Raw genomic sequence first — 27,598 nt, 5'->3', positions numbered from 1 at the left:
TGACGACGGTCTTCCCCTCTTTCTCAGTCTCCGTCTTTTTCAGCACAGCAGCTTTTCCCGAGGACTAGTCCCTCCTGGAAGTGGCAGTAAATACTCCTTTGATCTGATATCAGCAGGAACACTGAAGGGTTGCTGTTCATCTTCTGAAGGCTCTTTGATTGTCTTCAGTATGTGCTTCGAGTCTTCTTTGCTTTTACCAGGGAAGGTTGTGGCATCTGCATATCCCAAGTTGTTAGTCAGTCTTCTTCCTGATGCCAAATTCTTCTTAATACAGTCCACTTTCTTGGATTTTTAACTCAGCACATAGATGGGATAGGTAGGTTCAAAGCATAAGCCCTGCTGCAGCCATGAAGTTGAAGGCGACTCAAAGTCAATCTTCCACTGGGCTCCAAAGGCATTTGCATGAGAGGAAACTGCCCTCTTTCCCCCATGCAGTCATTGGTGGATGCAAATCACCCGAGAGGTGGCAGTTCTGGACCAGCCCACCGACTACGCTGCCAGAGCTCCCCTAAGTAATACCGCTCATTCTGCCTTTTGGTCTGCAAAGCCCAAAATCTTTGCCAACCTCTCCTTCCTCAGATTGTATCATCAATGCTATCTCAACATAAAAGCAAGATTTTTTTCTTTTTTTTTTTTTATTTTTTGTGTGCGTGTACCGTCAAATCAGATCTGACTGGTACAGGAGGAGATTGCCCCTCCTTCCCCGGCAGAGTATCTGGTGGATTCGAACCACGCACCTCTGGGATTGTAGTTATAGCTTCTTGCCACTAGGCCACCAAAGCTCTCCGATTTTTTTCTTTTTAACTGACAAGTTGATTAAAAAATATACATGAGTATGCAAAAGACCTAGAAGTTGGTTTTTAGGAAGAACAAAGCTGAACGATTATTAAAGTTGAAAGACATGAAGACCTAATCAAGTTACAGTAATTAAGACAGTGTGGAACGGTGTTAAGTAAAGCCTGGGAACCAAACAGCGCCTAAAGGCACGCCCACGCCTGTAGGCCGTCAAAGTCAGTGCTGAGGAACAAGGAGTCTCGCAAGCTTACTTAGTTACCTGTTTAAAGAAACAAGGCTGAGTTAAACAGATGCACAGGGAGATGAGAGGAGCCCTCACTTTAAAACATTTGAGGAGGGGAAAAGATCAAAGCTAGGTTGATAATAGATTTAAATATGAAAGAAAGAGATCCACCATGTGTCAGAAAATGACAAAAGGGAATCTCTTCGGGGGAGCAGGATGAAATGTCTTCAGCAAAAGGAAGCACAATTGACCAGACTACATTAAAATTATCCACTTCTGCTTATCAGGGTAAGAGAGCAGCACAAAGAGATAAAACACAGAGCAAAGAAAGAAACTTAGTCATTCCTAGAAAACAGATAGAAATTCCACGAGTCAGTAGAAAGACAATGTGGAAGAAAAACGATAAACCGCACTACATTAAAATTAGCAACTCCGGCTAATCAAGGCGTGAGAGCAGAGAGACACATGGCTGAGGGCAGACAAAGCAATCTACGCAAACCCAGAAAATAGACTGTGGTTTTGGCGAAGAACAGTCAGTACACCATGAGCTGCTCAAAAAGCAAACGTGTCTTAGAAGAAAGGCATCCAGGTGCTCCTGGTGGCTTCGACACACAGTCAGCAGGGTCAGCCCTGGGGAGGGTCTCATGCCTGGGAAAGCAAGAGGTCAGTGAAAGGAGATGGTCACCTCAACAGCACACACAGACACAGTGGCTGTGATGACGGGTGGGACCAGGCAGGCTTTGTCCTGTTGTCTGTCTGGAGGGTGGTGATGAGTGGGAGTGGACTTGAAAGAAGCACACAGCAAGAGAAAACAAACTCCTACACACAAGGAAGAAAAAGACAATGAACTGACAGGAGATCTGGATAGGAATTTCCTATGAGGAAATCCACAAGACTAAGAAAAAACTTTAAAAGTGTTCAGTATCCTAACACAGCAGGGGAATGCAAATTAAAGTCATGGAATTATCCTTCCAGAATGACCACAAAACCGGGTGATGGGGTGGGTGCAAAACAACCAGGAGCGTAAATTCACACACACACACACACACACACACATATGCACACGCACACGCACGTGCACGCACACGCGAACTGTAGAACATTCTTTATACAGCTGATGGGATACATACTAAATGCTCCAGCAATTGCCTTCCGTGTGGGACACCAAACATAAACGCATGCCTATGTGATCCAATGATAGGTTTATTCTTAGTAGAAGTATTCCTAACATCTGAAACTGGAAGCCGGAATGGGATGGATAATCTGTCCTATTCCTAGAGTTGAACATAATACAGGGAGGAAAAGGGACACATTACAGCTGCACACCACGTGAACTGCATGGATGGATCACACAGCATCCAGAGATCAACGAAACACAAAAAAGAACAGATCCTACATGATTTCACTTCCATTGCGTTCAGAGACAACAAAATCATCTTATGGTGTCAGAAGACCAAACACTGATGACCTCTGGGGAAGAGAAGGGCTGTGACATGAGTGGAGGTGAATGAGACCATGAAAGGACTCTACAGGTGCTGTTACCACTGTATTTTTGTTTTCCTTCCTGAAAAGACAGGGTAATGAGAGGCAGAGAGCAAAGTAATTAATTATATAAAACACAATGTATACAAATGATTGTATGAAAAAAAAACCAAATGAGTGTATGAAACACAATGGACATGAATGAAACTGAGTGTAAATCAAAGACTGTATAAAACACAAAGTTTATGCATGAAACACAATGTTTATGAATGATAAAATATTCATTTGAAAACCTACAACAAAAACTTAAACACACACATGCACACAGAGACAGATATGGGTTAAGATTCTAGAGTTTCTAATCTGACAGCTTTCTTTGCTTTATGTTCTAGACCAAGTTACTATATCCCAGGACTAAAACCCTACTCAGGGATCCAGCCAGTCCTGATTTAGCACAACCCAAAAGGAAGGGTAGAACTGTTGTGCAGGGTTTCCAAAGTTGTCCTTTTACAACAGCAGACACCACAACTTGGCACCATGGAGCAGCTGGTGCTTTTGAACTCCTGACCTTTCTGTTAGTGGGCAAGTGCTTTCTTCATTGTGCCACCAGGGCTACGGCTCTTAATTTTAATGAAGACCTTTGATGAGCTGGCTCAATTCTGTGACTGGAGCGGTGGGAATAAGTGCGTTTGAGATGGCTAGGTTGGCACAGGGTAGAAGAGCGTATAGAGCTCTTATATATAGGGTCGCTATGAGTCACAAGCGACTCGATGGCACATAACAACAACAACATCTTAATAGTTGTGGTTCAAGGTGAACTCTAGTCAAGACTGTATCAAAACAAGATAAAATGGTCTCCTAAAAGGTGGGACTAACTTGCTAGTAATCAGAGGAATGCAAATAGGTCGTAATGAGGTACCATTTTGGCTTTTCAAATTGGCAAAGATTTTTTAAAAATAGCAATCCTCAATGCTGGTTACAGCTTAGCAAGACGGAGGGAGAGTGATGTGGCACAAACATTCTGGAAAAGTCACATGGCAATATGATCAAAGACTCTGAAAGGAGTCACATCTGCTGGTAGCCTACAGAGACGCTGTCTAAAAACTCAGCCTCCTTTGCAGAAATGAGGTAGATGACGGGCAAATGCCGACAATCAAGGCTGTTCATGCGGCTTTATTTATGTTGCTGTGAAGTGTTCTCAAGTGGATTTTTTGACTCGTGGCAACGTCGTTCATGGGCTGTTGGTGGGCACCGTGGCATTGATTACAGCTCGGCGATTCTAAGCCCATGTTTCTGGAGGCTGTCATCTCTACGGGAGCAGACTGTCAAGTGTTTCTCCTTTGGAGACACTGGGTGGGTTTGAACCACCAACCTTTCAGTTAGCAGCCCCACACTTAACCACTGTGCCACCAGGACTTTTCAGCTTCATTTATAATAATGTAGTAAGAAACTACATGGTTGCAAGCTGTTGAGCCCCACGCAAGGCTGGACGATTTATGATGTAGCCATTTGCCTAACTCTGAAGATGACACTTGACACGAGTCATTCTGAGCCCTACATGCTGGCGGGAGTGTCTGGGGGCCATGTGCTGAGGGGTGGTTCGTAACAAGGGGTGGGGTAGAATCGGGCAGCTTCCTCTTTTCTAACAATGTTTTAGGTGTCTAATGATAAAGGTGAGCTTTCATTTCCTACTTTTTAAAGCTAAAAGTTAATTGCATATGTGGCACAGCATCAGCTATATTTGTATGGGAGGTGGAATTTGAAGGAACTACAACAAAGTTATGGGATCATAAAATATGTGCATACACACACACACTTTTAAAACAGTGTATCCCTGAGATGAGACTGACTCAGCTTGACAGTGTCTTGATACGACCGAATCCAGCTCTCCCTTATAGCAGATGCCCTAACGCAGAATGCTTCAGCTCAAAGCCCACTGGCTTGGTAACGGGAGTGGGCAAAGGCTCGTCTTGGGGTCAGGAGAGCCTCGAGAGACGATGCAGACCCACGGGGACGTGTCACGGGCTGTGGTCAGCGTGTAGGAGTGGTGTACTAGAACTTACAATGAGAGACAGGACAGAAACGCTGGCCTCCTCGGAGGGCTTGGTTCACATGAATGAAGACATTGCCTGTGTGAAGGGGGTGGGGGGGGGTCACAGGAGGGACGAGCACGAGAAAGCTGAGGGGTGAGATGCAGAGGCAGCCACGGCCGAGAGGACTGGCAGCCGGATGAGGAAAGGAGGGGTGGAGGCTGAGCCACACACACAACAGCAGAAACAGGAGCCCCGCCAAGTGCAACCACACGGACGGAAGTGGCAACAGAGCACTGTCCTCCCAGGAAACCGGTGCCAAACCAGAGCAGTGCTGCTCCCGCCTCCTGGAGTGGGGAGAGACGTGAAGGGCTGTGCTCGTGGCTGTGAGCAGACAGCTCCGCGCTGGGGGAGGAGGACGTGGAGAACCACTGACGTTCACGACATGTGACCGCGGAGGAGGGACAAGGACCCGAGGACACCCAGAGGAAAGGAAGAGGGAAAGGAAAGAGCCGAAGACAAAGCAAAGAATGAGAGAGAACGAACCAGCACAACATCCACAGTGAAGACAGGACAGACGTGGAGTCCAGAACACATCTGTCTGTCTCAGAAGCAGCGAGGCCAGAAGGTCTCCTAGAAGCGAGGACGTGAGGCTGCGTCTCTCTCACTTTGACATGTGACAGAAGGACGTCACGCCTGGGAAGAGGGCCGGTGAAGGGCGAGATGGACCGCACGGTGGCTGCAGCCTTGGGCTCAAACAACTGCGATGGAGGAAGGTGCAGGGCCGAGCGGTGCACACGAGGCCACGAGTCTGGACGGGCTCCACGGCTCCACAGCAACAACAAAGTTCCTGGAGAAAGAGACCTGACTGTCCAAGCCCAAGGGCCCCTCTAGCAGCTTCTGAAAAAGTTCTATCAGAAAAAATCAAAAGCCACCAAAACAAGGCCAGCAAGATGGGAGTGTACGTGCACAAGAGTGAAGAGCGGTGATGTAAAATCGGGCCACACGCGCACTCCCATCACCCATGCACTTTATCAAAACGCGTGTCAGGTGCACTGACAGACAGCGGAATGCGGGCAGCATCCTCTCACAGGGAGCTCTGCCATCGTTGCCGTATGAGCCAACAGAAGCAAGTGGACCCCACATTTGCAAAAAGCAGAGTGGGTCTCTCATTAAGGCTGTGGAAAGAGCGTCTCAAGACTAGTCAGAGAGTAGCTGGGAAAGGAATATGAGACAGTCAGAAAACACACATTCCCAAAACTGATAAACCCTATATCTGCAGACATGCAACATGTACTAACTCACACGTTCGAGTCTCCAATAACAGGAGACTTCTACCCTGGGAAATGAACAACCCAGAGGCAAACGCCCGGGAGCCCAAACAGCTCAGTCGATAATCAATCTCCTGTACCCGAGCTGGGATCTGCCGAAATCATGCACCTCATTAGCAGGTGACTCAGTCCTCAGAACAAGCCCACAAAGTTTCCTCCCTGGAAAGCTCATTAGGGACAAGATGTGCCTGAGCGAATGGCACACTACCTCATGTCTGACTCACAGGAAAGGCAGTCTGTGATGACAGCCAGAGACACCCAAAAAGAGGCCACCCAGCACCCCAGACAGACAGCTGAACACTCCTCCACACCCTCCCCAATCTAGCTCCATTATTTTTCATTATTTAGATGGTATCTGCATTATTTATGATTATTTATACACAGTCAGAAGGGTATTTCACGCTCATCCTTTGACCTACCTCCATGGTAACACAAATGAAGCAAAAATTCAAGACTAATTAGAAAACGTTGGCTTCTAAGAGCAAAGTCTGTTTCCAGGCACAAGACCAGGCCGAGCTCACATGTGGCAGAAACCACCTGCAGGAGATGCGTCTACACGCTGGTGCCAACGTGCACGTGGAGAGCCATCACTTCAGAGAGGCGACGGGGCTCGCAATTAGAAGACTGTGTCACAACAGGAAAAACAGTCTACAGGACCAGCACCTTTGAAACAAGAGGTGGACCGAAGCAGAATCTCACAAAGGCGGGCTGTGTCCCAAATCAAGCTGCAAACTCAATGCAGGGCCACTCAGCAGCCCGATGTGAGCGTGGACGTGCACACGAACGGATGGATGTGAAAGGCAGGGACACTGACAAGATAGTTTCCAAAGAAAATTTTAAGTGTTGTTGTTGTCGTGTGCTGCTGAGCTGGAAATGACTCATAAGGGACCCTCTAGCAGGTTTTCAGAGGCAGAGAATAGCAGGGGAGGAGACTGCCCTTCCTTCTCCCTCAGAGAAGCTGGTGGATTCGAACCTCATGCCTTTGGGATTGCAGTGCAGATTCCTACCACTAGGCCACCAGAGCTCCCTGGGCTAGAGACAGGCAATGCGTACCTTTCAAGAGGGCTCATTACTATTAGCCATCAAGACGTATCACGTGGAAATCTGACTGTGATACACCAAGCTGCTCAACAAAGACACAGATGCAACCATCCACACAGTACAAATTCCCAGCTCATCCTACACTTTAAAAAAACAAGTTTTAAATGCTATATGGTGCCAATGTTGTAGAATGAGGCTGGCAATGGGGTGGGGGTAAGACTGAGAAAAACTAGATGAAATATGTTTAAGGCATTGAAGTCTATGGGGGAGAGAATAGTCTAAAAGTATTATATTTTAGGGCATTATTTTTATCGTAGGAGTATGCAATGAGGGTTGCAGAGTGGATTATATTTGGGGGCAGGGGGTGGGGTTTGGGGAGTGCGGGGGGGGATTGTGTACCAATGAGGGAGTTTTTCTTTTGCTTTTCAAGGAGAGGAGCAAATGGGGGGGGAAGGGGGGAGGGGTTTGTGCGGGGAGAAGGGTGCAACAATGAATGAATGGAATCCCAAAATCTCTGTAGATGTTCATTGAAATGAAAAATAAACAACCTAAATTAAAAAAAACCCATACTATAAATGAACAAAATAAAATGTAAATTAATAACTCTATGGAACACAATGTACATAACTCTATGGAACACAATGTACATGCATGAAATACAACGTATATGAATGATAAAAATATTAATAAAAAACTGAAAAAATGGGGGAAAAAACAAGTTCTAAAAAACGAAATAGTTAAACATCAAAAAGTAAAGCCAATGCTTTAAAACTTTTAGAAGATAACACAGAAAAGTATTACTTAGGGTTATATGTTTAGGTACATTCACCTACTCCCTCCCTCTATAGATACACACACACACACACACACGCGCGCGCGCGCGCCTGGACTCACTCACTCGTTGCCGTGGAATCAGACCCAACTTCTAGCCGACCTTCTCTGTAGGTTCTTAGAGGCTGTAAATTGCAGGGGAAGAGACTGCCTGTCTTTCTTCCATGGAGCAACTGGTGGATTCCAACCACCTGCCATGGGGTTGGCGGCACAACTCCCTACCCATTAGGTCACAAGAGCTCCCTGCCTTAAGTCATGTGCTCTTTTAAAAGAACTATCTTTGTGGCATCAAACCAGCAACAGCAACTTGACAGACTGGACAGAACATCTAAGTGGATGATGTGTCCATGTTAATAGAAGAACGGCTCAGAAAAGGAGAGTGAGAACATGTGTGCGAGTCACAGGCTATGAACAGTCACTGTTACAAAGTTGCGGTGACCAGCAAAGCTCATGGAGAAACTGTAACACTGTTGTATGTTCGGTTACATATATCTGCATCAACAATAAAAATAAATAGTAATTTTCAACCATGAGCCTGGGACTGAAATCCCCCCCCCATATTGCTCTTCAGATCAACAAAGGAGGACAGGTGGAATGAAAGTGAAGACCAAGTGTGGTCTCCCTATGCCTCAAGATGGGGGTCCCCGTCAGCAGGAGACACCCCCTTCCAGGCAGAAGAATGATTCCACTATTCACAAACTTCAAAGCTAGAAAGATGTGCATCCGAAGTACAGGGGGATCTCATCTCACCGCCTGCTGCTCTGTCGTGCGCTACAGATCCCTCCTATTTTACACATGCAGCTCAGCAACTCTGCACCCATGAGTCTATCTCTGTGTCACCTTCTGGTCATTCTCATGAAGCTGAACCTCTAAGGGGACATGACTCAGGGGGCCCCTGGGAGAAAGAAGACCTGCCCTGCAGGATATCCAATGCTGTAACTGTTACAGAAGTAAACCTCAGTTTTCTTCCTCCGAGCTGCTGATGAATTCAAACCACCAAGTGGGGATCAGCTGAGGTCTTTAACCACTGTGCCACCAAGGCTCCAACCAGAGTACAGTATGGAATAAAGGCAGTTTTTATACGCACTGGGAACTGCAATAACTTGTGTCACTGGATTAACTATGAGGTCTACTCTATTGTGGTGATCTTAAACCAAACCCACACTATCCCTGAGGTTTGCCTGTGCTCTAAACCCAGTGGAGATGAAGCCAACAAATTCTATTTACGTGATTCTTAACGTTTCTAAGGTGTTACAGGCAGGGCACATCTTTTCCGCTGTGCGGCTGGCTCAGGTAAGGTGTAAATGGCTGCATACAAATGATATTTATTTCAGTCCAATTTCTCAAGACTACGCAGGGAGTAATGGCATCATTTGTGTTCTTCCTGTGAAGGTGGCAAATGAGTTTTTGCCACAGCAGCTCGCCCAGACGGGCCCCTGTGAAGGGAGCGGGTTACCCTCACGTCGCCATAAATCAAAGCGCACCCCACGCTGCTCCGACCATCCTCATTTCCCAAACGCCCTAATAAAGGCTTCTGAGTGTCAAATGGAGCAAGTGCCTCCCCCCTTTCTGGTTCCAGTAAGCAAAAGAAATTCACTTCTGACCATTCCTTCTCATTTCTCTGTCTTCCACACGCCTCTTTTCATAAATCAAACACACTGATTCTCACAAAATGGCTCCATCTGAACCTCCAAAAGGGGGAGTAGCTAATTAAAATAATGGCGGTCACCAGCCTTGAGGTGAATGGCTCGGAGCTAATCCATCTGGACGACATAAAAGAGAGCAGGCTGCGAGGTGGGAGGGGACGCCCGCTGGCCTCGCCGCTGGAAGGGATGGCATCTCCGACACCCCTTCTCAGCAGTGGGTCTCAATCACTCGTAACCCCGAGCCACTCTGGAGAGATATGAAAGGCTCCCCTGAATGCTATTTGGAATTGCAAAGTAAACAGGACTGAAAGCCGTGGTCATTTTCAAAACTGCTTGTCCAACCCTGCCTGTGTGCCCTGAGAGGGTCCCCTCCCACCCCATGCCAGCTAAAACCCACAGTTGTGCATGCTGGAGCAAATACACTCTGATAAAGGACCTGAATTCCAGCACACTGCCACGTCTTTCTCCAAAAAGTGGCTGCTGGGTGCAAAGGACTCATCTTTAGGCTGGTGGCTGAGCGCTTCAACTGCTGCATCACCAGGCCTCCTTATCTTTGTACTGTCTGCCCAAAATGAAGGCTGGGAGGTCAGCATGATGGCTGGAGCTCTGGCAACGACTATCGACCCTGGAGTGAACTTCAGAAGGGAGGTCATACACACAATGTCAGAGCAGAAACACCAGCATGCTCGTGCTGCCACAATACCATGAACCTACGCTTTGGTTTCCAATGCATGAAACATACTCCTCACTTGATTAACCCGCCATACCTTGAACTCCGTTACACACAGCTGGACTGAATCTCAGTGACAAAATTCCCCTTTAGCTTCATAACAGATACGCGGCGTCCTGATGTCCACTACAATCCCACAAAGATCTGTACCTGTGGGTTTGATTTCCTTCTACCTCACGAAAACTGTAGGTTCTCCTGGATTATCAAGGGGTGAGGCTTTGTCTGCTTACACTGTTGTGGCGTTTAAATCCTACCAAGCCTAAAAAAACTCTTACTTTTATCGTTTATTTTCAGAGGGCAGGGCCTTATTGATTTCCAGTGGCTCCAAGAATCTTTGGCAAATATGAAGCCCTCTGGAAATATTTGCTGAACAAATGAATGAATACAGCGTGTGTCATTTAGATCCTTTTAACACTTAAGTAGGGCTTGGTATGTGAACTGTCTGCGCACACACACAAGGGCATCAAGGTAAAAGCAAGAGTACAAGAGAAACTTGATTAGTTTTAGAGGGAGGCAACACATCACCATTAGCAAAACAAATCAAGGTTACATGATAGGGTGGAAAGGATTAATGTTACAAAGCAGGTTAGGGGTTCTGACCATAATTACACACCTAAGCCAAGGAAGGAAGTAGGAAGAGGGGGTCCTATTACAATAGGGAGATGGCAACCAATGTCACAAAGTGAAATGTGCATAAATTGTGTACACACTTATTTACTCCATAAACGTTCACCCAAACCATAATTGAGGGGGGGGAGCCCAACATGCTCTTCCGCTTCTGTCAAATGACTAATGGAGTGTTTTTAGAAGCAGAGAATTATTTTAACAGATCTGTTACAAGCTCTGTCGGGGTGCTAAGCGCCATTAACCAGAGAACGGTGAGACCCTGAAAACCATGACTCACTTCTAAGCACCGTGGCTCTGATGGCACCACAGGTGAGAAACCCAATTTGCTCATTTGTTTACCAAGCGTGGAAATAATAGTGTCCCAAATTTAGTGTCATCTCTAAATCTGACACTTTGGATTAGCTGGCACATAAAGAAAATTCTCCAACTTCAGCCACTTGATTTTAAGTGCAAATAGAAAACCACCATTTTCATGGAAATCTCTATTGAATCTGCTCATAAAAAGGGGTGCAGTTTATTTTTACCTACAGAGACAAAGGTTGTAACAAAGATATAATGACACATTGAGAAAAGATAAACAACCCCAAAAGTATTCTGTGACCTCAACTGTGCAAAACATCAACCCTCACATTGGGGAGCTGGTTCCAGCCTGTATGTTCCCCTTGGAGCAGCTACTGGATTCAAACCGCCAACCTTTCTGGTTAGCAGCCCTGAGTCGCTAAGCAGTCCTGAGCATGATAAGCACATGGTCCTCATGTTAGGACACAAATTAAACTCTTTAGAATCATATGTTGTTAAGGGCCTATGTCTCTGCTTCAGAAATAAGTTCTGCAGCTTTCTTTTCAAAGAAGTAAGAGTGTGTGTGTGTGTGTGTGTGTGTGTGTACACACACGCTGTCAAATCAGATCTGACTGGTAAAGGAGATTGTTCCTCCTTCTCCAGCCTCTGGGATTGCAGTGCAGCTTCTTGCCACTAGGCCACCAGAGCTCCCTTCAAATAATTTTTGAAGTGCCTGAAGCGCTTGCTGCAGAGGGTCAAGGACTGCAGCCTCCAATATGGATTGAGGCTCAATGTCAAGAAGACAAAGATTCTCACCACTGGACCAATTGGCAGCATCAGGATGGATGGTGAAGAGATTGAGATTGTTCACAGCTTTAGTTTGCTTGGCTCCACAGTCAACACTCTTGGCACCAGTAGCCAGGAAATTAAAAGACATATTGCGATGGGAAAGTCTGCTGTTAGGGGCCTCTCCAAAGTACTGAAGAGCAATGGTGTCTCTGGAGACTAAGGTGCGTCTGACACAGGCCATGGTCTTTGCAATCACTTGTTATGCATCAGAGAGTTGGACAATGACTAGGAAGGATAGAAGGAGAATTGATGCCTTTGAGCTGTGGTGCTGGAGAAGAGTATTGAGGATACCATGGACTGCTAAAAAAACAGATTCCTCCTGGAAAGGGTTAAACCGGGTGGCTCCTTGGAGGCAAGGATTCTGACGCTTTGTATGACATACTTTGGACATGTTGTGAGGAGAGACCGGTCCTTGGAGAGGGACAGCATGCTTGGGAGGGTGGAGGGACAGCGCAGGAGGGGAAGGCTCTCTATGAGGTGGATTGATTCAGTGACTGGGATAATCGGGATGGGAGTGTCGGAGATAGTGCGATTGGCACAGGACAGAGCGGAGTTTAGGGCTGTTGTACATAGGGTCGCTGTGAGTAGCAAGCAGCTCGATGGCACATAACAACAACAACAACAGAGGCTGAAGCCACCACCTACCCCATGGGAGAAGGATGGGCAATCTCCGCTTGTGCCTCTGACAACTCACTGGAGGTCAGACATGGTTCGGTTCCCATATCTAACACTCTGATACTTCCGTTTCTCTCTCACAACCTATTCAGTGATTCTCCGATCACCTCTGTCTGCCTGTGGCTGGCACAGGCTCAGGCGGAACATGCAAAGCTGAGGCAGGGTAACTCCCTTGCATCTGCAAACATTCGGTAAATGTTAACAAGCCATTAGAAACGTTTCCAGGCAGGACCTCTCTCTGAAGAAGCACCAAACCAGACAGGTTCCTGGGGTGCTGGAACCCACTCTCTGTCTGCCACCCACCCGCCCACCCAGCACCCTTCAAGGGTCTCAAGTCAATCTTCCTGCAGCTCTGTTCACCTCGTTCCACTCCGCTCTGTACTCACAGCCCCACGATCGATCCACTGTCCGTAGGCCGGACTCCAGTGCCTCGCAAGGCACTGAGACGCTGGGAATCACGGCATCAACTGTCCACACACCAGCAGGGTCGCTCACAGAGGACAGGCTTTGATGCAGCTCCCAGCTTAGGAGGAAACCCTGATTTTTAGTGACCTAATGCCAAAAAGAGGGAGCCCTGGTCGGGTAGTGGGTTAAGCACGGGGCTTCTATCCAGAAGGTGGGTGATTCAAATCCACCAGTGGCTTCACATGACAAACATGGGGAGGCAGCACCCAGCTCCCCAGCCCTAGAACTCCTCGGGGCAGTTGTATGGTGTCCTACAGGGCTGCTACGAGTCAGAGCTGGCTCAACAGAAGTAGGTGGTGACAGGACCTCATGTATATGCTGCTAACCAAAAGGTCAGTGGTTCAAATCCACCACTGGAGAAAACGGGGAAATCTCCTGTAAAGATGTACAGCCTCAAAACCACAAAGAGGGAGGGAGGGAAGGAGGGAGGGAGGAAGGGACGAAGGGAGGGACGGAGGGAGGGAAGGAAGGAGGGAGGGAGGGAGAGGGGGCGAACTGCTGTGAATGGTCATCAACTCAGTGGCGGTGGATGTGGTTATTTATTTTCAAGTTTTTTTTAAAACTGGAAAATTATTCTAAAAATTAACCAATGGAATCTTTCCTTCAAGTACGGATTCTAGTTTTACCATGACTGTGGATGTACCATAATTTATATAAGTGCTTCTCTGCTGATGGGTATTTAGTATGTTTCTGATATTTTGCTATTAAAAATAACATCACAATGAATAATCTTTGATGTATTTCATTTCACCTGGATGTGATTTTATCTATAAATTACTAGCTATGAATGGCTCATGCAAAGATTACAAGCATTTTTCATTGTAATGGGTAGCATAAAAATGGGCCTTTAAAAATGAGATTCTCCCCGTGTGTACGCTGGGATGTCAGAGAGCCCTGGTCTCACCAGCAGGTTGTATTTGCATTGAGAGCATGACTTTCCACTGGGGCTCTGTATCCTCTGCTTATCTTCCCATCGGCTTACTGTTGGTTTTCTGATTCTTAATAATGCGTTGAAGGTATTCTAATATGTTTAAACAGTTTGTTGTTGTTAGCATTTTTTAAACTTTATTATCTTTCATTTATGCTCAAAATCTTTTTTCCCAGCAGAACTATCTCGATTTCAAGCACGTCGTTTCATAATGTTGTTGTTGTTGTTGTTTACCGTCGAGTTGAGCATAACTCATAGCAACCCCCTAAACTAAAGGCCTGAAGCCTTTCTATTAACTATCACCAAAGTTCAGAGAGTTTCCAGAGGCATGTTGTTTAGGAAGTGGATGATAAGAAGAGAAAATGGGAGGTTTGACCAGTACTCTATAAAGTCTGCTGGACCCAGGGTTGCTACGAGGGGACCCTGACTTGACAGCACGTAACAGGAGCAACAGGCTTCATAACAGAAGCCTGCCACATCTTGTCTTCCACTGAAGACACCATGGTCTCCTGTGTGGGTTCGAACCATCATCCTTTCAGGTGGCAGTTACACACTTAACTGCTTCAACCTCAAGGGCTCCTTGCAGCGTTACATTCACTAGTGGAGAAAAGTATCTATGACACACGGTCAGTTGAAAGAATATTAAAATTTGTGCACAGGACATCATCTTGTAATAGGTCTACAAACATAAATCAAAGCAGTGATAAAGCAGTTTATCAAATCACAGCACAAAAGATGGACGACTCAGTAAATGGTACTGGAGACATAAAATTGAATGTTGAAAGGTATCCCAAGAGGACTGTAGAGAATTAAATTGCAAATCTCTATATTAATTCTCCTCCGAGCCTGAGACATTTAAGCAGCCAACAACAGATGGCTTGACACAGTGGCTGCAGCAATGGGCTCAAGTATATTAGAGACGGTGAGGACGGCACAGCACAGGACAGGGCTCAGATCTGTTGTTCATAGGGTCGTGATGAGGTGTACTCAACTCAACAGCACCTAACAACAGCCAGGCGTTACCTGATGGTTCAGCATGAATTTAAGTTACAGACCACTCACCTTTACCCAAAGCAAGAAGCCAGGTATAGAGAAAGATGGACTAGGGGATGCCCTAAAACAGGACGAAGCAAATGAACAAGGTGGCTGACCCAGGTCTTGGATGCCACCACCAGGCAGATAAAGCATGGCCATACTGGTCTCATTTCAGAAGCAGCTGAAACTAGAAAGCAAAGAAAGCAGGGTGAACTGGCATTAAATCCAGGCTGGAAAGTGACAGGGTGGCCTGTAGCGTGGTGCAGTGTTAACCAAAAGGCCGGGAACCAGCGGCGTGCTAAGTAGCACAGTGCAGTGCTAACCAAAAGACTGGGAACTGGTGACAGGGTGTGTAGCAAGGTGCGTCGCATGTGTGGCACGTTACAGTCTTAAGTAAAAGGCCAGGAACTGGCAGTGTCTGTGTACACCACAGTGCAGCGCTAACTAAGCCAAAGGCTACAAGTGTCTGGTGGATCGAATCCACCAGTGGCTCCTCCAGAGAAAGGGGGACAGCTTCTGCTCTCGTTGAGATTTACAGCCTCGGAGGTGGATGCAGGGTTGGCCATGGGGACAACTCAACCACAGTCGGGGGGGTGTGGTGTGGAAGATCTAGGCCTGCAGAGACAGTTCGCAGGGATTAGATGAAGGTGAAGGGCCGTGATAAGTAGAGGTGATTAAAGAGGGACAGAACCACAGCCGATGGGATGGGGTCCAGGAGTAGATGGGGCATGCACGCCAGAAAGCGGAAATAAGCAAAGCGGGTCCTTAGCACAGACACCACCAGGGGGTGGAGCTTGAGCCTACATGGAGGGAAGGAGGGGGGCACCACAGTCCATTTACCTCAAGACACATTACAGGAAGACACACCATTAGCTTTATGTACTCTTATTTTTACGTCTCTTTTTTATGAAAGCAAGGAGGCTCCCAATTAGCTGACATGCCACCTCCACCTGCCTGGATTCCAGAAAAGTTAAAATTCAGCACCGTGTGCAGCAGAAGGCGTAAGCCAGCATCCCGACTGCTACAGGCTCATGGCGACTCCACAGGGTGCAGTGGTGGCCCCATGGGGGTTCCGAGGCTGCCAAACGTCAGGGAAGCCCAACGTCTCTCTTCCTGCCTCTGTGCTATGAGCTTGCTTAGCCTCAGGACCCAAGGCGAGTGTGACAACGTGCTGGAACATGACCTGCCCCTGAGAGTGCCCTCTACTGACAGGCAGGAAATGCATTCAGACCAAAGGGCAAGGCCCTCAAAATTACAGTCACAGAGAAATTCTCCCAGCGTGAAAAATGCTGTAACGTGATGCTCGGAGACACAAAACAACACTGTACAAAACAAGAGAAGAAAAAAACAAGTATCCCCCTTGTTCCCCAAAAAAGAGGGTTCACGCTGTTGATGGGGATTGTCTGAGGCCCTGGAATTACAGGCAATTTTTCTCATGGCTTTTTCTATTTCTCATTCCCACCCCAAATTTCTTAATTGGCCTGTGATATTTTTAATAATCAGAGATGAGAAGATCAAATACTGAATGCTTGACTTTTGGTGGTTTGTTTATGTCTGGGGGTTTGTTTGTCTTGCTTCCCCCGCCCCCTTTATTATTATTTTGTTGTTGTTGAGAATAGGCAGGGGCACACACACCACTTCACCAGCCTCTACACGCAGCACCCGGTGGCAGTGACCACACTCGGAGCTCTGCAGCCTTTCCCACCTTTTCTGACATTCCTCCCCCTCCCACACCGCGCACCACACCCCCCCTTATCTCAAACTCACTGCCCCCTAGTGTTCCCATCTAACCTTTCTAATTGCTTCTGTCATTTTGATCCTATACAGAGTTCTCAAAAGAGATTAATGCTCACGGCAGGAAAGGTTTGTTTTCCAGTCTGCACACTGTGGGCTACCCACACACAGTAGTTTAATAAGTCCAGAGCCATTCCAATTATCTAACATACAACAAGCCATCCTTGACAATGGGACAGCTTTACTCAAGACATCAGGGCCAGAGAATGTGTATATCCATGGAATGAACATGTCCCATTTCTAATATTCCAGAATATGTCATTCAGGGAAATGTTTTTGCTTTTTCTTTGGAAAAAAAAAAACCCAAACAAACAAAACAAAACACTGAAGTCTCAAGAATATCAACATTAATGTTTAAAAATGAAGGATTAAATATCTCAGTATCTGACTAGATCTGAGTAGCTGGTGACAGTGCTGCCAGCGGAAGGCAGGGGTGTGATGCCCCTTTTGAAAAAACAAACGTGTGGCGAGGAGCCGTCAGGGACGGAAATTGAAGTCAACACATTCTTTTAAAGTATTGTCTTGGTGGAACTGTTTTTAAGCCTACAGACTAGAATCTTTCCTCCTATTTGGGAAGGACAGTTTAATAGAGGATTATTATACTATTATTAGGTGCTACTGAATCGAGCACGACTCATAGGGATCCTACAAACAACAGACCTGAGCCCTGTCCTGTCCTGTGCCAATCTCACAATCTCGGACACACTTGAGTCCATTGCTGGAATCACTGCCAATCCACCTGGTTGGGAGTCCTCCTCTCCTTTGCCATCCCTCCACCTTTCCAAGCAAGATGTCCTTCTCCAAGGACAGAGATGGGAAAATGTAAATATTATACTTGCCAAGAGTTTAAAAAAATATAAACACACACACGTGTGTGTGTGTGTGTGTGTGTGTGTGTGTGTGTGTGTATCATGCATATTTATATATGCATCTATGTATCACTACACACTAGGGAACTCTAGTGGACTAATGCTTAGGAACTGAGCTGCCAAACGAAAGGCACAAGGTTCAAACCCACCAGCTGCTTCATGGGAGAAAGTTGGGCAATCTCCTCTGTACAATTTACTGCCTCTGAAAACCCACTGGCAGGTTATATCTATGAGTGAATCGGTTCTGACTTGACAGTACATAACAACAACTACACATTACCTTCTTTCTCTTGGGGGGCACTAACAATAAGCTGAAAATCTTGGGACAAATCAATTTCTTGTTTGTTTATAAAGCCTAAGAAATCCCCTGGCTTCAACTGCCTTTTCTCCCTCAGGTATACTAAAAGCCCAAGGATGAACAGAAGGTAACAGCACGGATGTTCTAATTAAACTACCTGAAATAACGCTTTTAGCTAAAACAGGGGCTCTGAACCAGTTCGTTTTGAAACCCCTGCTGAGAATGTGCCTTTCTGCCCCAGATACATGGAATCAGCATCCATACTTTTATCAAGATCCCAGATGATTTTTAAGGAGAGCTGGTGGCAAAGTGCGTTACATGCTGGGCTGCAAACACAAAGGCTGGGGGTTCAAATCCATCAGCCTTTCTACTGGAGAAAGGCAGGCAGTCTTTTCCTGTGAGGATGTGAAGCCTCAGACGCCCAATGGAGGGGCACCATGAGTTGGAAGAGAATCAGCGGCAGTAGGTTTAGCTGTTTGCTTTTATATTTTGCCCTAGCCTAGTAGTAAGAAGCTGTGTTGCAGTCCCGAAGGCATGTAGTTCGAACCCACCAGCTGCTCCGCAGGAGAATGGGCGAGCTCCTCCCATTCCATTTAACTGCCTCTGAAAACCCGGAGTGGGGTTGTCAGCTATGGGTACTCAAAAACAAGTGTAACCACGCACACGTTTCATTTCCGAATGACATAACTAACCGTTCTGACAGGCGGTCCTATCACAGTGTCATGTGGTGGCACCAGCACGACTAAGGAGGCCTCCGCTGATCTTCCTGGCCGCGTCCACGGTAACACTCAGGGGGCAGCACGGCCTGAGCTAAAGAAAACCTTCTGTTTTCAGAGCAGCCTCCAAGCACAGAGCTGCCTTCTTAAACGGCAACACACACACCACTCGGGAATGAGAAATACACATTCCAAACACTCTGTGCTTCTTAGAGAACCACTGCCTTAATCTGTGGTGAGACGGTTTACACGGACGGAGCAAAGGCTTCCGCTAGAATCACGTCCACAACAGCAGCATCCTCCGTGAGGCACGCGTGGGCTAGACAGCTTCTAAAACTACGTTCCCGTGCCGTTACCAGTCAGTCGGCCCAGAGGAGCCGTGGCAGAACTGGACCTCCAGAGGCCAGGCAACTCAAGAGGTCACTGTGGAAATTTGGGGCAAAAGAAAAAAAGCCCTTTCTTAAGCCATTCTACTAATATTTGCTTCTCACTTTCCACACTCAACGCAGAAAACAGCCTGAGTAACACTCTCCAGGTACCTGCAAGAAGCCCTGGTGGTGCAGTGGTTAAGTCCACAGCTGCTAATGGAAAGGTCCAAGGTTCAAACTCACTACCTGTCACTGGAGGAAAGATCAGGTGATCTATTCCTGGAAGGTGACCTCTGAGGACGCCCTGGGGGCAGTTGTACTCTGCCATACGGGGTCATTAAGAGTCAGAATTCACTTGGCGGCACTGACAACTAAAGCAGCGTCTGACACTGCCAGCTGCTGCCAGGGAGGCTGACCCAAATCCAGTCATGTTTATGTGGGGTAGCTCCTGTCTCAGCAACAAGTCAAGCTCAAATGGCTGAAGGCGAAGTCCAGACACAGAGATTCACAAACAACTCACAAAGCCTCCTCGTTCATCAACAACCCAGGAACGCTCCAAAGACAAGTAACAACTTTGCTTTTCTTACGTGATGTCAACTGCAATTGCCCAAAAAGGCATTAACTTAACTTTCTGAGAATAAGATGGGGCGGGGGGGGGGGGGGAAGAAGGGGAACAATTTCATCGCCTGGCCAACCAAGAAAGGTATGCAGGACACTGTCACACAACCCAGCTCTGCTGGGCTTCACGCACTCTTTACGAACGAGCAGGAGAGGTGAAATGCGCTGTGTGAGCCACCGCGAGCTGAGACGAGCAAGGAATGCAGCTGAAGACGAAGAAACAAGGTTAAAACAGAAGACGTGATTAGAGACGGAAACGTGAGGGTGGGAGATATGGACAAGTGATGACACAGCCCACGCCCTGCCTGTCGGTGTGCCATCCTGTGGGGGCCTGCATGGTGCTGCGATGCTGGAAGCTATGGCACCAGTAAATCAACTCCCAACAGGATCACCCACAGTGGACAGGTGTCCACAGGGCTAAGCGGCTAGGAAGAAAGGCCTGGCAAACAACTTTTAGAAGTCAGCCAACGAAAACCTTATGGATTACAACTGACCAATGCACAATACGATGCCAGGCAATAAGCCTCCAGACTGGAACGAAAATGCTTGGGACACATGGGGCCAAAACATGGAAACACGGACTCAGCATGTCACTGGTCATGAAGATACCGCAGTACGTCTGTTAGACACAGGCTTCCAGGACTCGGGGACAACAAACAACAGCAATTACAAACTTGGCAGAGTCGGAGCACAGAGAGAAGGAATCTCCAGGCCCTGAACATGCAGGCGTATCTGCAGGGGGCCAACCGAGCCAGGGCACAGTCCAGCTCTCCTGAGAGATGTCAGGATGAGGAGGGTGCAGAGCTGGGATGTTCATATTACGTCCTTATCCCCGTTATCCTGTCTGTTGTAAAGTCACACCTGTCTGATGGTGCAAATAGAGGCAGTTAAGTTAATGAGAGAGAAATGGGTGGTATCTCAAGGCAGTGTCTTTTGAGATATAAGAGATTAAATAAGGAAGTAGACACCTGAGGGACCACCAAGAAGAGAGAGCCAGGAGTGGAGTGCGTCCCTCAGACCAAGAACTCCTGTGCCACCTCCATCCAGGGAAGACGGGCCCAACGGGCAGCCATCTCCAAGGAACGCCAAGTCAATACTCGCTGAAAGGGGACATGAGCCTCCCTCGGAGATGACAGAGCAAGAAAGCCATGCCCAGGGCTGGCACCCTGAAGTCAGTCTCCTACACTTGAAGGGAATGTGCTTGTTTGTGAAAGCCATCCACCTCCGTACCTCCTCCGTCACAGCAGCACGAGGCCCCAGAGACAGACGCCACAAGGTGAGCTCAAGCACCAGTGAGATTTAGGAGCCACTAAGGGTGAGGAAGACCAGGCTGAGCTCCAGGCCCAGAGAATTCTTAGGACTCAGAGACAGACAGAGAGGGAGGGAGGGATGGAGGGAGTGTGCAGGAGGGAGGGAGGGTGCAGGAGGAAGGGAGGGAGGGTGCAGGAGGAAGGGATGAAGGGATGGAGGGATGGAGGGAGTGTGCAGGAGGGAGGGAGGGTGCAGGAGGAAAGGATGAAGGGATGGAGGGATGGAGGGAGTGTGCGGGAGGCAGGGAGGCAGGAAGTGTGCCGGAGACAACAGTGCCAAGGCAAGAGATGATGGAGAGGAAAAAAATCACAGGAAAACAGAGGCGACTATGAGAGAAGAAGAAATGCAGAGCTCAGAGAGAGTCAAAGCAGCTAAGGCTGAGGGTCATGGAGAGAAATATCCAGGAAATTCCTTTCCATCTCAAAGAACACAGAGGTGAATACACCACTGAGAGATCACGTAGAGAGGCCAGAGTCTGCAGGAAAAACACGACATGTGGACACTCCTGAGGGTATCTGAGGAGGGAATCTGGTTACAGAAATTCAGGGGAGTTCAGGCAGCCCTGGGCAGCGTGTGGGTCCAGTTCCAGACCTCTATAAAGCAAATATCCTCAAATATTTTTGGCTTGTAGTAAGAGTGTACCCTTGCATAACGAAAATGCTTAAAATATTACAAAAATGTGGCACTGCACACACACTGTTGAGAAAATGCATGGAGAGATGAGTTAGAGCAAGGCTGTCCTAAACCTTCAATTGACCACGCCTGGTATCTGTGAAGCGCAGCAGGGGAGGTGCGCTGGGGACTGCTGCCAACAGTCCCCACCACAGAGATCGGAGATCAGTGATCGGTGAGCAGTAAATAACGTGCATCATGAAGAGTCCCGCAGAGTTAAGAGGAACAGAAGAAAGCCGAAAACCCAGAAAAAGCAAAAAAATTCCTAGTCTTTTCCCCCTACTTTGAGGGGGAAGGGCAAATAAAAAAAGCTCTTTTCTGTTTTATGACCTCATAATTCTTACCTTGTCTGCCAAAGCTTTCAAACTGTCGAGAAATCTTTGCCAGAAATCCTTGAAGAGTGGCCGGTCGATCTTCTTCAGACTGTCTTTGGTGCTGGCATCCACACTAACGTAGAGCTGGGTAACTGGTTTGAGATTCCTTGGAATTTAAAGAAAAATTAGGAATCGTAGTAGTGACATATAAATTCTGTCTGTGTCAGGTTTTTTTCATGATGTGAAACTTCCGATCTGTAAGAGATGTGGTGGTTAACAGATGTGGGGACCAAACATCTCTAGAAATGTCTACTTCCCTCAGCAGACTGAAGCAATCATTTTCAGTAATGTGACAAAACGGAATATCCTTTAGTTGTTTTATTAAATGACTAGACCTCACATCAATAAATTTAAAACATCCAATTACTTAAAGCTTGTCCCTTTTCAAACATCAGTTTTAGCAGAAAATAAACCAAAGCAAGAGCTAGCGTGAGGTCCAGAAGCATCCTCCAGGACAATCAGGACGGGGTTGTGCCCGCACAGCACAGAGGGGAAGCACCTAGGCAAGAAAGAAGCCAGCAGGTCACATACACACCAGTCACTGCGTGGAACAAAGGTGAGGCAGTCTGCTCGCAGAGAGACTGAACAGCCCGGGGACCTATGTGCAGTTCCACTGTCCTCCAGTGTCACTGGGAGTCAGAACCAACATGACCACACATGACAGCACGTCACTACCAAGCAAAGAGCATTCCTTACTAAGAATGCAAACCAGCCGCAAATGGTAACAGCAGCACTCGTCTCTGCGTCCCTTTGCTGGGAGACCCCTTCTTAACGAACAAACTGGGAAACTGGACGCTTTCCTTTTAAACAACAAAGACTACCTTCCTGCATATGGCTGGCTGTCGCCGTCTGACACTCCCGGACTTTGTCAGCCGCTGTCTGCTGCAGAGCGGAGCTGGCCTGACCTTTTCACGAAGCTGCACAACAATTTAGGATTATGAACAGTAAATTTCAAAGGCCACGCTGGTTCTGCAAACCTCTATCATTTGCAAAAAAGAGGAAGTGCTGGACTCTGACTGCTCCTAGAAGGACTTTCAGAAAATGTGAAATGCCTGGAGGGTCCAATCTCTGCTGGGGGCAGGGGCAGGACAGAGGACAAAAGGGTCCCCTGAGTTTCGATGCTAGTCCCTATGCGCTTCCACTTCAAGCTGTCCCCACTTTTGCAACTTCATTTCCGGCGGCCACTCTTTGACATACTCTTGGGCCTGGACAGACTCAACTGCACAGGGAAACCAAACACCCGCAACCTCATGCCTATTCTAGGCGGCTCTTCATTTAACAGAACACGGTCTCCTGCCCTCCCAGGGACCAATCCCAGTCAGATTAAAATGCTGATCAAGGACTAGGTTCTGGGAAGTCCCCAGCACTCTACCGGTGCCTCTCCTGTGATCTTCCCTAACAGAGAAGATTTGAAGAGCCAGAGAATCGCTCTGCTCTAGCTCAGATTCCCCTGGTTCCGCTAGATGACGCTGGATCTGAGCTACAGTGAAGTGCATCAGGACTGTCTGGTACTTTATTAAGGCGGTTTGTACTTTATCAAGGGGTTTTTTTTGTATATCAGTAATATGTGATATCTACAATGTTGCTCAAAAGTTCACTCACAGATGTTAAAAAACAGGGTTTATAAGAAAACTTCAAAACTCACTGTCATCAAGTCTACTGCGATCACAGCGCCCTGTAGGACCGAGCAGAACTGCCCCAGGGAGGGGGCGGGGCTTGCAAGGCTATGCTCTTCAGAGAAGCAGGCTGCCTCATCTGGGGAGCAGCTGGTGGGTTTGAACCAGCAACCCTAGTGGTTGGTTGCTTTAACCACTGCACCACCAAGGATCTGTTGGACTTCAAAATATACTGATAATGAAAAGCGATGATAATAATAATAATAACGAGGCAATCCACCTAGACCTGAACGGACTAAGGACGGTCTCACTGCAACAGATCCCGTCGTAAACTGGGACCAGGGCAGCAGGACTCTGTGTCCGAGAGCCCGTCAGCTCACCTTTCGGTCGCACACAGGCTCAGTAACCAGTTAGCGGCCGGTCGTGGCTAGTGGCCCAGCTCACCTGATCTCCGCGGGGAACTGCGCGTTGGTGACCAGGAAGCTGGAAATCCCATGCTGGTGGAGGAGCTGCAGGAAGCTGTTGATCTCGGGGTACATGATGGGCTCTCCCACGAGGGACAGGGCGCAGTGTCTGACCTGCAGTCCCTCCTCGAAGCGCTCGGCTCTGACGCCCGGCACCCCTGGGAAACACGGGGGAGAAGAGCAATTCTCATACGCGATTCTTAATCACCCTCTGATGCCAGGGGCAGGTGCTTTGCTTTACACCAAAGAAGGCAAAACATGTCAGCGGGGAAAACAACAAAGGTCACAAAACCACTCGGCCATCTCATCCTTACTTTATTATTACGTGTCGTCCAGCTAATTCTGACTCACGGTGACCCCGTGTGATGCATGCTCAGTAGAACAGCCCAGTGGGCTGCTGGCTGTGACCTTCACAGAAGCTGTCAGGCAGGCCTTACTACAACACGGAAGGGCAGCTTCAAACTGCCAACCTTCTGACCCACACTAAATATATGTAATGTTTCCCCCCATTGGTTTTGCTTCTCTAATTGGCAGCATCAGGATGGATGGTGAAGAGATTGAGATTGTACACAGCTTTAGTTTGCTTGGCTCCGTAGTCAACAGTCTTGGCACCAGCAGCCAGGAAATTAAAAGGCGCATTGCCATGGGAAAGTCTGCTGTTAGGGACCTCTCCAAAGTACTGAAGAGCAATGGTGTCTCTCTGGAGACTAAGGTGCATCTGATATAGGCCATGGTCCTCACAATCACCTGTTATGCATCAGAGAGTTGGACCATGACCAAGGAGGATAGAAGGAGAATTGATGCCTTTGAGCTGTGGTGCTGGAGAAGAGTATTGAGAATACCATGGACTGCTAGGAAAACAAACAGATTTGTCCTGAAAAGGATTAAACTGGGTGGCTCCTTGGAGGCAAGGATTCTGAGGCTCCGTCTAACATACTTTGGACATGTTGTGAGGAGGGACTGGGCCTTGGAGAGGGAGATCATGCTTGGGAGGGTGGAGGGACAGCGCAAGAGAGGAAGGCCCTCTATGAGGTGAATTGATTCAGTGACTGGGGTAATCTGGATGGGAGTGTCAGGGACAGTGCGATTGGCACAGGACAGAGCGGAGTTTAGGGCTGTTGTACGTAGGGTCACTATGAGTCACAAGCGACTTGATGGCACATAACAACAACAACAGGGAGCCCAGCCAAAGACATGTCCATAAATGCATGCGTGTGTGTGTGTGTGTGTGTGTGTGTGTGTGTGTGTGTGTGTGGTGTGTGAGTGTCTATCATGAAGGTGATTCTGATCATGGGGAGTCTCCGCCAGGTTACTGAGACTATATACCTGAATGAGATCTACCTCAGTAACCCGACCTGCCTCATCCGTCTCCTGAGGTGCAGGTGCTGGATCTGAACTACTGACCTTCCAGTTTGCAATCCAACACCTAAGACATAATAATAATATGATACATCTGTATGCCTATTTATGCTGTTTGTTCTTGATATGTACTGTTGAGCAGGAACCGACTGACAGCTGACCCTCCAGCAAGTTTTCAGAGGCTGTAAATCACACAGGTGGAAAATGCCCATGTTTCTCCCAAGGGGCAGCTGGTGGATTTGAATCGCCCGCCTTTGGGTTGGCAGCACAGCTCCTTACCCACTAGACCACCAGAGCTCCCAACATGTCTAAGAGAGAAAAAGAAGCATCACAGTAGTCACTTTGTATTGGACGACTGTAACCTACTGAAGCCTAGCTCCAAAGCCAAAGATTGTTAAGGGATGTGGGTTCAAGCCCAGGCACTGGGCCTTTTAAAAGGCTTTTGGGTGATCTAATGCACCACCAAGGTGGACCACCACTGCACCCTACAGGACAATGGCAGAACTGCCCACAGGGTTTCAGAGGCTGTAAATCATGGAGCAGGCTGTTTGCTGTGCACGCTCCCATCAAAAAAATACAGAACATTTTAAATAAAAATCACACATACTGTCACGTAACATAGGAGGTGTGGAGGCACCGTGGGCCAAGCATTGGGCTACTCCTCTATCGGCATTTCATTCCCACCAGCTGCTCCACAGACGATGTGGCAGTCAGCTCCCCCCAGAAACCAAGAAGGCAGTTCCAGCCTGTCCTACAGGGATCTCCATGTGCCCAAGTCAACAGGGAGGCCGTGGGATGTGGGTCACTGGGTAGCATGTCCAAGCAAACACCCAAAACACCAAACCCAAAGAAGGTCCAAGAGTTCCCACTTGACAGGGGAGCGACCCTGGTGACAGGTGAGACCTCCAGGAGCCACCACCTGCAATTCCCAGGCTGTATTTCATATCCTTTTCATCAACCGGATAATAGTTTAATGAAAGACTAAAACCTCAACTCATGTGGATCAAGGTTTTAAATAAAACTTGATCTTTAATTCACTCTGTGTTGTCAAGACAACTCTGCGTAAAGCACAAAACTGCCTTTCTCTTCTCTTTCCAAAAGCATCATTAACCATCAGAAACCCCTCCCATGACCAGATGAGAAGGGTCTCCTTTTCCTGAACTCCAGAATTAACCTCCAACTCGGGAGGCAGGACAGAAGAGCACGGGCAAAGCCCGAGCCCCGGGAGGCAGGTGCTCTGAGCGCAAATTCTGCCTCTACAGTAGCGCCATGTCCCTGGTCAAATCTCTGAACTTCTCTAAGCCCGTGTCCCTAGGAAAGTAGGTGGGTGGATAGACACAGAGCCAAGTCCAGCACACATTCTTCCAAAAAGTTCTAGCTTCACTTAATTTTATATAATAATAATAATAATACAGAAGGTCTGAATTGAATCACCATTATCCGAATACTTACAGGAAATAGTCATTCCATTTGATTTCTTATTTACCAATCACTGTTGATCAGGGATAATACTGATCACCTTCTATGTGCAAGGGCTGTTCTAGCACTCCAGTTTCTACTGAAGGAAGCCTCTGAGCAGGCAGGCCGGCCAGGGGCCAGCAGCTACTATGTGTGTAAGTAGTAGATCTGCGTGGTGCCACCCCCACGGACACACACACACAATCTGTTCCTTTCATATTCCCCTCAACATCCTCCTCTGCTAACTCCACTGTGCTATTCTAATTATGAGCAGGTTTGGGTTTTCTCTTTTCCTAAAGCATGTTCCCTGACATTTCTCTTATCCTAAGCAGCTGCCCAATGCCTGATAAATCCCCACTAACGTCAGCAGGCCGACCAAGCAGCATACCCGTTTCTCTCTGAAACATGCCCAAAGAGGCACCTAAGTGTCCAGACTGCCTACGCTAACGGCACTGTGATAAAAGAACATGAAACCGGCCCAGCACAGAGCGTTCCCACTTCCACAGTTTGTGCCAACTAGAGCTAAAACATGCCCTTCTTCTTCCTGACCAGAGATCTTCACAAAAAGCCATCCCGGCTGAGAGTGAGAGCTAAGATACGGGGCTCTGATATGCACACCCATGTTTATCGCATCTTTGTTCACAATAGCAAGGAGTTGGAAACAACCTAAGTGCCCATCAACAAACGAATGGCTAGAGAAGCTGTGGTATATTC

At 47.6% G+C, this 27,598-nt stretch overlaps 1 protein-coding gene across 1 annotated transcript in view; it reads right to left on the bottom strand.

Annotated features, from left to right (window-relative positions):
* Positions 1 to 27,598, bottom strand: part of TYW1 (tRNA-yW synthesizing protein 1 homolog (S. cerevisiae)) — a 100,182-nt gene that overhangs the window by 27,238 nt on the left and 45,346 nt on the right. Inside the window, exons 13-14 of the mRNA XM_006889778.1 lie at positions 24,048 to 24,225; positions 21,958 to 22,093 (exon numbers count right to left, since the gene is read on the bottom strand). Of these exons, the coding sequence (XP_006889840.1) occupies positions 21,958 to 22,093; positions 24,048 to 24,225 (314 nt within the window). The remainder of the gene's footprint in view (positions 1 to 21,957; positions 22,094 to 24,047; positions 24,226 to 27,598) is intronic.

This window comes from Elephantulus edwardii, unplaced genomic scaffold (assembly GCF_000299155.1).
Source record: "Elephantulus edwardii isolate Elephantulus edwardi_28Jun2011 unplaced genomic scaffold, EleEdw1.0 scaffold00080, whole genome shotgun sequence".
Lineage (NCBI taxonomy): Eukaryota > Metazoa > Chordata > Mammalia > Macroscelidea > Macroscelididae > Elephantulus > Elephantulus edwardii.
The sequence above is the reverse complement of the archived record's forward strand: the minus strand, read 5'-3'. Positions and strand labels throughout refer to the sequence as shown.